The following is a 12,236-nucleotide window of genomic DNA, read 5'->3' as shown; positions in this document are numbered from 1 at the left end:
CATAGCGACCCCTCCTTGGGTTTCTGAGAAGGTATCACTATGGAAGTAGATTGCCCAACCTTCTTTCTGAGGAGTGGCTGGTGGGTTTGAACCACCAGACTTCTGGTTAGCAGACCTAAGCCCAAACGTTACTTTAAAGGATTTTTATAACATATGAAAATCGATTCGCTACTCGAGACTTACGGAAAACTTTTAAGGCTTTGGACTGAAATACTTGGATTTCATTATTTTCAGGGTGCCCCTGGATTCCGAGGACCTGCTGGTGCCAATGGCCTTCCAGGAGAAAAGGTAAATAGCTTTGGTTTCTATTTTTCTAAGTTCTAGTGTAATGAGTTAGCATTTTCTTCTATAAAATTCCTATGAATGAAAACTTTAATTTCTGAAATTTTAACAGAATTGGAAAATTCCCTGTGTAAAACAATGATTCTAACCCCTGATCATTCACCTTACTAGTACTATAACTGAAGTCAATCTTTCAGAATCCTTTAACTTGTCTATCAATTGAGAATCACTTATTTCAGCATCAATGAAAGAGTGTATAAACTAAAATGCTTGAAAGTTCTTTGAAAACTCTAAAGTGCTAGGTAAATATATGCTGTTAAGCCCACCAAATATTGTTAAAAAATAATATAAAAATCGTGATATTCATTTTTGTCCTCTTAAGAGTTTCCCAGTATGGCGATATAAGCTGTGATTTTATACATAGCATATCAGCAACACACCAACTGTTTTTCCAGAGAAGTGAAGTTCTCTTGTAATCCAAATATTGTCAATGTCTAGGTCAATGAAGTCTATTTAAAATATCTATTTATTTCACTACTTAGGGTCCTGCTGGGGAACGTGGTGGTCCAGGTCCCGCTGGGCCCAGAGGAACTCCTGGAGAACCTGGCCGAGATGGTCTACCTGGAGGTCCAGGAATGAGGGTGAGATTAATTGTTTGTTTGAAAGACACTTTGTAGTAAGAGTAAAAGCAAATAAGAAGGATCAAAGATAACTTAAGTCAGACTATACCTTTTGTAAGGCTTAAAACAAAACAAAACAAAAAATTATTTAAAGACAACTTAAGCTAAAATAGATGGAGAAAGAACAGAAAATAGAACACTTGACTAAGACATTTGATAAGCATAAAAAATTGTATGCAAATATGGTTTGACACATGTAAGTGAAAATCTCAAAAAAATACAATTCAATACATAAATATTTATTTTAATAAAGATATAATATTAAGTCAACTGAGTGACTGACTAAATTCTTTTAATTCAGGGTATGCCCGGAAGCCCAGGAGGTCCAGGCAGTGATGGAAAACCAGGCCCTCCAGTATGTACCTTTTACAAATCTCCTTTTACAAACCCAATGAATAATAGAATGTACACTTTGGTCTAAGCTTGTACACATAGTTTGTATTTTTTGTTCAGGTTTATCAAACCTGTATAATGTAACTTTTTCTCATTAGGGAAGTCAAGGAGACAGTGGCCGACCAGGTCCTCCAGGTCCATCTGGTCCCCGAGGCCAGCCTGGTGTCATGGGTTTCCCTGGTCCTAAAGGAAATGATGTGAGTTTATTCATTAATTTCTTAAATACATGATTATTGGGGAAAGGCTTTTTAATTTACATATGGGAATGCAGGTATAGCCACAACTTAGTCTCCAATTCAAGGCACAGAAAAATATGAAAATCAAAATGCCATGTGAGAAGGGGTCTCAAATACATTTTTTCAGAATTCTGCAACATTTACAGATATCTAGCTCTAGAAAATTGCCGCAAGTTGGAATTGCCTCAATGGCAATCATCAACAACAACAACAACAAACTTTAGAAAAGAGTTTTTGGTTGTAGATGTATGTGGGTACGTGGAAGAGGTAGACCAAAAATAGGAGAGAATAATATGATCAGTGATTTATTCTTGGGAATTAGTAAATATTGGCACTTCTTTTTAGGGTGCTCCTGGCAAGAATGGAGAACGAGGTGGCCCTGGAGGACCCGGACCTCAGGTATGTGGCCTTCATCTACTTATTTCTAGATTTCTAATGGATATGATAATCTCTCAATTTATGATTTCTCTTCATAATCTTTATCTCTACTTCTCTAACTGTTGTTTTACTTTAGGGTCCTGCTGGAAAGAATGGTGACACTGGACCTCAGGGTCCCCCAGGACCTACTGTAAGTTTACTCACATAAATCTGGGCTGGAAATGGGGTGGAGACAGGATACAAAACAGACTTTGGGAATTATATAATCTCCGGGAATTATATAATCTCTGACACTATATCATTTTGAAATGTGCCTACTTAGTTAACTAACACAATGCTAACATCAAATAAAGTTTATGTTGTACATATCTGACTTATACCACACCCACAACCTAGACTCTTCCCTCTTTTCATGTCATTACTTTTTAAATTTAGTTATGGACCTGCTGCAATAAAAATTGCAAACATTAAATATGAAGGGATACTGTATAGTGAAGTATCTCATTATATTTTTCTACATAGGGGCCATCTGGTGACAAAGGAGAACCAGGGCCAGCTGGTCTACCTGGAGCACAAGTAAGAACTTAATATTTAAATGAATATTAAGTACCTGCTTTCACCAGATAATTAAATACTTTCCTTATTTGTTGAATTAATTGAGTGCTCAAGTTTGTTGCTCAAATATATTGTCGTTTATCTTAAGCTTAATTTTTTTATTTGTCTTTCATCTTGAATTAAATGGGAGGCAATGTTAAGAGATGGAAATATCTTCCATAAAAATTCCAGAATTATTACATTAATGTTACTTAAAAAGAATTAATTAAATCCATATAATGTCAGGGTTTCACTTATTTCCTTCATTTTAATATAAATTCACATAGCTCAATTCATCTTGCTGTATTCATTAATTCATTTTTATATGCAGTAAAATAAAGAATAGAGTGAAATGGACATAGAATTGTAAGATGTAACTATCATGTTTCTGTGATTGGCTCTTGAGTAGCACAAATTTTGTACCACACAAGAAATCACTAAAACTATTTTTTAAACTCAGTTGTACATCTAAGAAACTTTTTTGTAAGCAATGCTTGAAGTGATTGCATAGTACAAATATGATTCTTTGTAGGGTTTGCCTGGTACTGCTGGTCCTCCAGGAGAAAATGGAAAACCCGGTGAACCAGTAAGTTACACGTCATTTTCCAATACTCTGCAACCAGAAAAATGAAGAGCAATCATTGATCAATTAATGACTTTTGCATTTTCTCTCTGTCCATGGTATATGAAATTTAATATTCAGTATTTGAAATATTCATGATCAAAACAAAGAAAAATGTTTAAATGGTAACTATTACATAAAATAGGGAGCTCTGGTGTCATAGTGCCTAAGGCATTTGATTGCTAACCACAAGGTTGGAGGTTCAAACCCACCAGCCACTCCTCAGAAGGAAGATTGGGCAATCTACTTCTGTAGAGATACCACCTCAGAAAACCAAGGAGAGGTTACTATGAGTCGAATCAACTTGAGGGCAGTGAGTTTTTTTTTTTTTTGTTTTTTATTACATAAAGTTTTGATTTTACCATAAAATTAAAAGAAATAAAGGAAGATACATAACTTTAAGATTTGACAAATTGTACAATGTGCAAACTGGTCAAATGTGCATTTTTGTTATATTTTTATAACATGAATCCTTACATAGGCTTAATCATATAATTCCCATTTCTTAGGGTCCAAAGGGAGATTCTGGCTCGCCTGGAACTCCAGGAGGCAAGGTAAATATTTCAATCTATTCTCTAATTTCTTCAGCCTGGTATAGAGAACTTGATTGGTGACACATGCTTATTATAGCAATCCAAATACTTATTTTAGAAGAGCAACATTGCAAATATTTGGTGAATACATGCTATGAGTCGGGGCCGACTTGACGGCACATGACAACAACCACAACAACAACATTTAAGGAAGCTCAAGACATTTCCAATACATTAAATTTGTTTGCTCTGCAACATCTAATTCTCTGACATTAATAAGCCACAGAATCAACCATGGGCCTGAAATCTCAAAAAGAAAATCATTCTAATGTACTAATTCTATAAAAGAAAACAGTTTTAGTAGAAAAACGTTAAAAATTTACTTGTGAATGAAATGATAATAATTAAAAACACTCCAAAGATAGTTCATACTTAGGCAGACCTGTTACCAAAGTTATCCTTTTACGTTTCTATTTTCCAATAAATCAATCAAATGTGTTTCAATAACTAAAAATTTCCAAATTGTTGAAAAGGAAACTTTGAGAACGTAGTTGTCCTTATTGATATGTTTTAGCACTTTGGGTTTTCTAATATGGGTGTTAAATTTTCCTACTACAGGGTGATGCTGGTGCCCCTGGTGAACGTGGACCCCCTGGACAGGGCGGGCCCCCAGGAATTAGAGGTGGAGCTGGCCCCCCTGGTCCTGATGGAGGAAAGGTAACTTCACAGAAGTCAATTAATCTAAATTTTAGAAAGTTATCACATTTCCTTCTTGTGGTTAAACATTTCTCCCTTCATTTCAGGGCCCTCCTGGTCCCCCTGGGCCACCTGGTACTTCTGGTTCTCCTGGTCTACAAGGGATGCCTGGTGAAAGAGGAGGTCCTGGAGGGCCAGGCCCAAAGGGTGATAAGGTACTGATTTATTGTGTCTTTGGGTAATAAAACAGTCTTTATAAGGTTAAAAGAAAGCAGCCCCACTCTGAAGTTATCCATTTTCAAAATCAATGTTATCATTTTATGCTTTGTGTAATCTGAAATGTATTCCTAGAGTGATTATCAGAATGTCTAATACACATCACAGCAAATCATAAGGGTTGCTCTTCCTGGCAGATTTTAGTTGAGGATACTTAGTCTCATTGGAGCCCTGGTGGAGCAATGGTCTGCTAACCAAGAGGTTGGCAGTTCAAACCCACCTAGCATTCCCACAGAAGAAAAACCTGATGATCTGGTCCCATAAAGATTACAGCTTAGAAAACCCTATGGGGTAGTTCTACCCTGTCACATGGGGTTGCTACAAGTGGATATAGACTCCATAGCACACAACAACATAACCTTATTCCATTGGCTTTTATTTGACAGGGTGAACCAGGCAGCTCAGGTGCTGATGGTGCTGCAGGGAAAGACGGTCCAAGGGTGAGTATTTACAAATGTGCTTTGGAGAAAAACAGGCCTTATCATTGTGTTTTACCTCAACATTTAAAAAAAAAAAAAAAAAACTCCTTTTGATATATTAGACGCAGTTTACCATTTCTGGGCATTAAGAAGATCCACATGTCTCAGTTGTTAAAATGCCTGGTTTATATCTCTCACTACCTGATAGTTTGACAGAGAACTAAGAATAGAAAAATCCCAAAACATGTTAAAGTTACAAGATAAAGTCACTAAAATGCAAGATAGTCAATCCTTCCCATTAAGAAACTGTTTATTTTCAAAGGAATTGTAATCCTGTGGTACATCCATACCAGGGAATGCTACTTAGCAGTAAAAGTAAATGGACTATTTGTGCATGCAACAACTTGTATGAACCTTGAGGAAATTATACTGAGTGGAAAATAAAGGACAATCTCAAAAGGATACATAATACGTGATTCCCTCCCTGCGTGTAATATTTGTGGTATTATATACACTAGGAGCTCTGGTAGCATAGTGCCTAAGGCACTTGACTGCTAACCAGAAGGCTGGCAGTTCAAACCCACCAGCCCACTCCTCAGAAGGAAGGTTAGGCAATCTATTTCTGTAGTGATTCTGCGTTGGAAACCCAAGGAGGGGTCATTATGAATTGGATTCGACTTGACGGCACATGACAGCAACAACAACATTAGATATACGGAATAGGTCAGTGGTTGTTAGGGTTTAAGAGTGGGAGGAGAAAGGTTGGCTTGGCTATAAAGGGATGACACAAAGGAGTCTTGTGGTGATTGTACAGTTGAATATCTTGATTGTGGTGGTGATTATGTAAGGCTACATGTGATGAAATTGTGTAGAGCTACATTCACATTCCCACACGTGCACATGAACGTATGTGTAACTGGTGAAATCTGAATAAATTATATGGATTATGTCAATGACAATTTTTTGATTTTGCCATTGTAATATAGTTTTATAAGATGTCAACATTGAGGGAGGCTGGAAGAAGAGTGCACAAGACTTCTCTGTACGTTTCTTTATAATTTAATATGGAATTATAACTATTTCAAAACAAAAAGTTAAAAAAAAACATTTTAATCAATTATATTGTCATTAACAAACAACTTCTAGGTATGAGCATAGCAAATAAACAAGATAATTAAGCTATTGTATGGATATACTGACTGCAAGTGTCTTAAAGAAATTCATAAGTACTCCTGACAGGGTAGATGGATAAGCCATCATCCCAACTAAAAAAAGAAAGATTCCTAATACTTCATTTATGAAGTATAAGTAAAACTTTAATATTGACAAAAGTTCATATAATGATACTTTTATTAGATAATTGAAACATTTTGAGAAATTATCAAGCAGTGGGATAAAGCAATATGTTTTTTCAAAGATGTTATCATGATTAATTATATATGATCTTACATAACATCATCTGTGATTGACAGAAAAAGGAACGAATCAGTAAACTGCTGCTGAATCCCATTGTCTTTTTGGGTCATCCCATGTAATCTTATATTTACTATTTTCTGCATTACTTATTCTCTGAATGAAGATTATGTCATTCAAGCTGTGAAAGAAATCATGTTATCAAGTTTACTAGATTATTGATATGACTTTATATCCCCTCTTTGGTTAATATGAAAAATTATGCTCTTTATCTTCAAAATTAAAAATATATTTCTATTTTCTTTAGGGTCCTGTTGGTCCCATTGGTCCCCCTGGCCCACCTGGACAGAATGGAGATAAGGTAATGTTTACCACTATGTGCAAATGGAAAGAAAATGTCTTTGGCTTTTTGGATGCCAGACAGCAGCTTATTTTCTCTGTCTCTCTTTTCACAGGGTGAAGGTGGTGCCCCTGGACTCCCAGGTCCAACAGGACCCCGTGGTGGCCCTGTAAGAAAGATTTTCTCAACATATTCTTTAAAACCACAGTTGTAGAAGCTACTTGAGTTTCCTTCTTTAGCATTTCGGCCTCAGGCATCCTTAATCCTCAAATTGAGGTATTGTCTTTAGGGACCTTATGACAGACAAGGAAAGGTTAAATTCCTTTTATCTAAAATTCACCAGAGAGAATTTTAAATCATATCTTCCTTCCTGTATAATGTCTGAAAAAGAAACATAAAAACTGTACAAACAATATGCATTTGTAATTAAATTTCTTCAACCTACTGGATCTTTACCAGTGATTACTTCTAGATTTAAAATTCTCTGGCTTCAGTGCTTTGAGACTCAGGACACATGTATATTCAATATTTAAAAAAAAAAATTACTGTGATTTGGGTGAAAATTTATGGAGTAAATTTGTTTTCTATTCAACTGTTCATATGCATTGTGTTTCATGACATCAATCAGAATCTCCACAATGTAATAGCATTCTTCCCGTTTTCTCCCTGTGGTTACCATTTCCCTTGGTTCCTTTTTCCTATCCATTCTTGACTTCTGAGCTTTAGCCCAGGGCAAATTCTGCCCTTTTGATCTCTTAGGGTTGATTGTTCTAAGGAGTATGTTCCTCCTTGGTGTTATTGTTCACCTCATCCCCTTGTCTATTGTTTGGCTAAAAGTTGAGCCACAGAGGTGAGTTCAGTTCTGGACTTCAAGGTTTATTACAGGCCATAGTCTTGGGGTTCCACTAGTCTCTATCAGACAAGTAAGCTTGTTCGTTTTTATTATTCTGCATTTTGTTTCACATTTTTCTGCCACTCTATTCAGAGTCCCCTATTGTGATCCCTTTCAGAGTGGTTGGCAGCATTTGCTAGGTACCATCTAGTTCTTCTGGTTACAGGGTTCTGGAGGCTGACATTTGCATGGTCCACTACGTCTATTGGACTAATCATTTTCATGTGTCTTTGATTTCCTTCATTCTTCTTTGCTCCAGACAAGAAAACACCAATAGTTGCCCCTTAGATGGCTGCTCACAGTCTTTTAAGACCCCAGTCGCTACTCATTCAAGCAGGATGTTATCAGTGTCTTTGAGGATTATGTATGCCAATTGACATTGATATGTCCAGTGACTATGGCCCTGAGCCCACAGGCCCAGAAACCCACCCCTCAAAGGTGTTTGGTTATGGCTAAGCAGTTTTATTTACTTAATATTCCTTTAATTGATTAATTGACTTCTCAGTTAACCTTTATACAAAAATTTTTAATACTTATATTTTTAGAAGTTATATAATTAAATATGTTGAACACCTCAAAATTCTCAAACTATTTTTCTTGCAACTGAGATCACAGTCAGAGGCAAAAGGAATAAATATCTTTGATGTTTTCAACTCCTAATTTTGTTGTCATATGGAAGTCTTCAGACATTAAACTATGATTGTTAGCTTTGCACATTTCCTGACTAAGGAAAAGATAAGCTTATATATGATATAATATGTGATCACTGTGACTAACAAGGACATTTTTCTCTGTAGGGTGAGAGAGGTGAACACGGGCCTCCAGGACCTGCTGGTTTCCCTGGTGCTCCTGTAAGTATGAATATTAAAACCTACCTTTACACAGTTCAGAATCACCACCTAACACATACACACATACACACACATGGATATACACATAGCATAATGCATAGTGTTAATGCAGGTTCTCTATTCACTCATTTCCTGTGGGATTATTTTATGTCTTGATCCATATTATTCTTCTTTAAAAGATGAAGGCAAAAATGCCTGCACCACTTTTATCCCTATGTAGTGAGTTTAAAACAGAACGATAACATTCTTTAGTTATAAAATGATAATATAATCAAAATTTGCTCTAAACCATATCTTTCTGGAATGAATTTACTGATGCAAACCCTATGCAGTGAGTGATGCACTACAGTGAGACACATGGGGTCACCATGCCTCAGAATTGACTAGATGGCAATTGGTTTGATTTTGGTTTATTTTCAAATGCATAAACTTTGGAGAAGCTTTCTTCCTGGGACAAATAATATATACATCTTACACGTTATTATTATTAATTCAATTTTATCTTGGAAATATTTGGCCATGTCTTCAAAGAGTCTTCTTTTCTTATATTTATTGTCTGTGTATCTGAAGCATTCTGTATTCTGAAGAAAAATAATAATAAGCCCAGGTTATTGATAAGCTCACATGTTTTTGCTGTTTCTAAATACAGGGACAGAATGGTGAACCTGGTGGTAAAGGAGAAAGAGGTGCTCCTGGTGAGAAAGGAGAAGGAGGCCCTCCTGGAGCTGCAGGACCCCCTGGAGGCTCTGGTCCCGCTGTAAGTGTTCTCTCTCTAAGCCCTCTAATGGAAAGCATGTAGGCTTATCAGTAATTGAATACTTTCTACTGAGATCATTTGGCATGGTGGCAAGAGTCCAATCTTCATAATAATATACTTCTGAGTGAATATCCCTTCCAATTGTCTAGTATGACCACTCTCAAATTTTCATCTCTTCATAAAATTACTGTTTCATGATATCTTAAAAAGGCTTAAACCTTGTCCAAATTGTCTGAGCATGTGCATGTATATGTCCTATTTTAACAGATTTTTTTTCCCTTCACATTTCATATAGGGTCCTCCTGGTCCTCAAGGCGTCAAAGGTGACCGTGGCAGTCCTGGTGGTCCTGTAAGTAGTGATTGTTTTCCATTATTGCTGAAAAGCATTAATTGATATCAATTTGTTTAAAAATGCTTTAAAGATACTTTGTTGTTGTTGTTGTTGTTATGTGCCGTCGAGTCGGCCCCGACTCATAGCGACCCCTCCTTGGGTTTCCGAGGCAGTATCACTACGGAAGTAGGATTGCCCAACCTTCCTTCCGAGGAGTGGCTGGTGGGTTTGAACCGCCAGCCGTCTGGTTAGCAGGCAAGTGTCTTAGCCACTATGCTACCAGAGCTTAAAGATACTAGAGCCCTAAAAAGAGTATAAATTTATAATCACTCACATATATCGGTTTTGTATAAATTCAAAAGGGAGAAAACAAACCATAAATGACCCCAAGTGGAATATTTTTAATATTATGTTTGGATTTAATGGATAGTTATTTGTTCTATTTAACTTTTGAAAATACAAAAAAAATATATATATATCATTTCATAGGGTGCTGCTGGCTTCCCTGGTGGTCGTGGTCTTCCTGGTCCTCCTGGTAATACTGTAAGTGCTTTTAAATTATTATTTTTTAAAATAATAAATTCCAGAAAAAGCATTCATACATGGATATGATTTAAAAACTTACATATTGATAGCTATCTTTCAATAAATAACCTATAAAATTATCTCAAAGTAGGTAAAAGGGAGAAGAAAAAAATCACCTTTTCATTTTAAAATACTCATATTTCAAACAATTATTTTTAGGGTAACCCAGGACCTCCTGGCAGCAGTGGTGCTCCAGGCAAGGATGGGCCCCCAGGTCCTCCTGGCAGCAATGGCTCTCCTGGCAACCCTGGGGTGTCTGGACCAAAAGGTGATGCTGGCCAACCAGGTGAGAAGGGACCACCTGGAGCCCAAGGTCCGCCGGTAAGTAGCTTCATTGCGATATTGATTAAAAATCCTTATATATATATATATATGTAATCACAACATCTGTAGAGGAAAATACAGTCACATAAAGAAGAGCTAAGACATCATTATCTGTCACCACAGGGATCTCCAGGCCCACTTGGAATTGCAGGGATTACCGGAGCAAGAGGTCTTGCAGGACCACCAGGCATGCCAGGTGCTAGGGGAAGTCCTGGCCCACAAGGCGTCAAGGTGAGTTTAGCCTTTTTTACTGGATTCTTATTTCCTTTGATTGACTTCAGAGATGATTCAACCATATCAAGTATGTAATGAACAAGTTTTCCTGTCATAGATGAAATTAACCAAAGGGTGACCTTTTAAATCCATAGTTTCATATTTTTGGAACCAGAATATGAAAATAATTTACATCTTAGACAAGCCTTGTATATGACACAAGCAAATCAATATCACAGAAAAATACCTCGTTGTTTCAAACACCTCTATCAGGAAAATTGTGAGTTCTTCATCTTGTTGATAGTTGGGGTCAAAGAGGAAATTTATAGTTAGCTTATCTAACTATAAATACCTTTAATTGATGCCACTTATTCACTAATTCAAGTCATTTTGCACTCTTGATTTTCTTTCACTAGTAACATTGCAGTGATCATAATCTTAAATATCCATTTAGCAAGTGAGATAATAAAATTATGGTTTTACTAGGCCTAACACCTTGACACTTTGAGCACTCGTTTCAATGAAATGTCAAATATTGTAATGAAATTAAAAGTTTAACTTTTCAAAGTATTCAATGTTCATGAACATACTTAGAAAATGTGTGCTCTTCAGCTAGAGCCAATGGTATGAAACCTACACCTAATGGGCACCTTAAACCTATAGTTCCACAAAAGCTCATAATTTTTTTCTTAAAGTGTCTATCATTTTAAATGTTTATTTCCATATCTCATATTAGAATGTATCCTAAATAAGATAATAAATGTAATTGCCAAGATTTTTATTGTCCAATATCACTGAGCAAGTGGAAAACACAAGGTTTGCTTCTCAGAAGATTTTCTCTCATTGTGGTGATAGTTTTAAGAACAAATTCAATAGAAATTGAAGAAAATAAGATTTTTCCCTAGAAAATAAAGACATCTGGTAATGACATACAAACTGATTTCTTAAAACAAAATATCTTTTATTCCTTTGTACACAGGGTGAAAATGGGAAACCAGGACCTAGTGGCCACAATGGAGAACGTGGGCCTCCTGGACCCCAGGGTCTTCCTGGTCTTGCTGGTACATCAGGTGAACCTGGAAGAGATGTAAGTTCTAGTTCTTAAGAAATGTCCAAATAGTCAGATAGAATTTGGTCATTTACATAAGCAAAGGTCAAATCAGATCTCAATTTCTAAGAGAGTAAATATCATCACATGCCAAAATTCCCCTTCCTTCTCTGGTAACAGATTCTCTTTCTATTACTTGTTGTTGTTGTTATGTGCTGTCAAGTCAGACCCAACTCATAGTGACCCCTTCTTGGGTTTCAAAGGCAGTATCACTACGAAAGTAGATTGCCCCATCTTCCTTCCGAGGAGTGGCTGGGGGGTTTGAACCGCCAGCCTTCTGGTTAGCAGTCAAGTGCCTTAGGCACTATGCTAC

General features: G+C 36.5%; 1 protein-coding gene across 1 annotated transcript in view; it reads left to right on the top strand.

Moving 5' to 3' along the window:
• COL3A1 (collagen type III alpha 1 chain) overlaps window positions 1-12,236 on the top strand; it is a 52,411-nt gene that overhangs the window by 25,281 nt on the left and 14,894 nt on the right. The window contains exons 19-39 of the mRNA XM_007950334.2: window positions 235-288; window positions 825-923; window positions 1,264-1,317; window positions 1,454-1,552; window positions 1,937-1,990; window positions 2,106-2,159; window positions 2,492-2,545; window positions 3,096-3,149; window positions 3,695-3,739; window positions 4,337-4,435; window positions 4,522-4,629; window positions 5,077-5,130; window positions 6,830-6,883; window positions 6,978-7,031; window positions 8,552-8,605; window positions 9,255-9,362; window positions 9,658-9,711; window positions 10,183-10,236; window positions 10,438-10,599; window positions 10,726-10,833; window positions 11,795-11,902. Of these exons, the coding sequence (XP_007948525.1) occupies window positions 235-288; window positions 825-923; window positions 1,264-1,317; window positions 1,454-1,552; window positions 1,937-1,990; window positions 2,106-2,159; window positions 2,492-2,545; window positions 3,096-3,149; window positions 3,695-3,739; window positions 4,337-4,435; window positions 4,522-4,629; window positions 5,077-5,130; window positions 6,830-6,883; window positions 6,978-7,031; window positions 8,552-8,605; window positions 9,255-9,362; window positions 9,658-9,711; window positions 10,183-10,236; window positions 10,438-10,599; window positions 10,726-10,833; window positions 11,795-11,902 (1,584 nt within the window). The remainder of the gene's footprint in view (window positions 1-234; window positions 289-824; window positions 924-1,263; window positions 1,318-1,453; window positions 1,553-1,936; window positions 1,991-2,105; window positions 2,160-2,491; window positions 2,546-3,095; window positions 3,150-3,694; window positions 3,740-4,336; window positions 4,436-4,521; window positions 4,630-5,076; window positions 5,131-6,829; window positions 6,884-6,977; window positions 7,032-8,551; window positions 8,606-9,254; window positions 9,363-9,657; window positions 9,712-10,182; window positions 10,237-10,437; window positions 10,600-10,725; window positions 10,834-11,794; window positions 11,903-12,236) is intronic.

This window comes from Orycteropus afer, unplaced genomic scaffold, assembly GCF_000298275.1.
Source record: "Orycteropus afer afer isolate SDZICR_OR568_19922 unplaced genomic scaffold, OryAfe1.0 scaffold00001, whole genome shotgun sequence".
Classification (NCBI taxonomy): Eukaryota; Metazoa; Chordata; class Mammalia; order Tubulidentata; family Orycteropodidae; genus Orycteropus; species Orycteropus afer.
The sequence above is the reverse complement of the archived record's forward strand: the minus strand, read 5'-3'. Positions and strand labels throughout refer to the sequence as shown.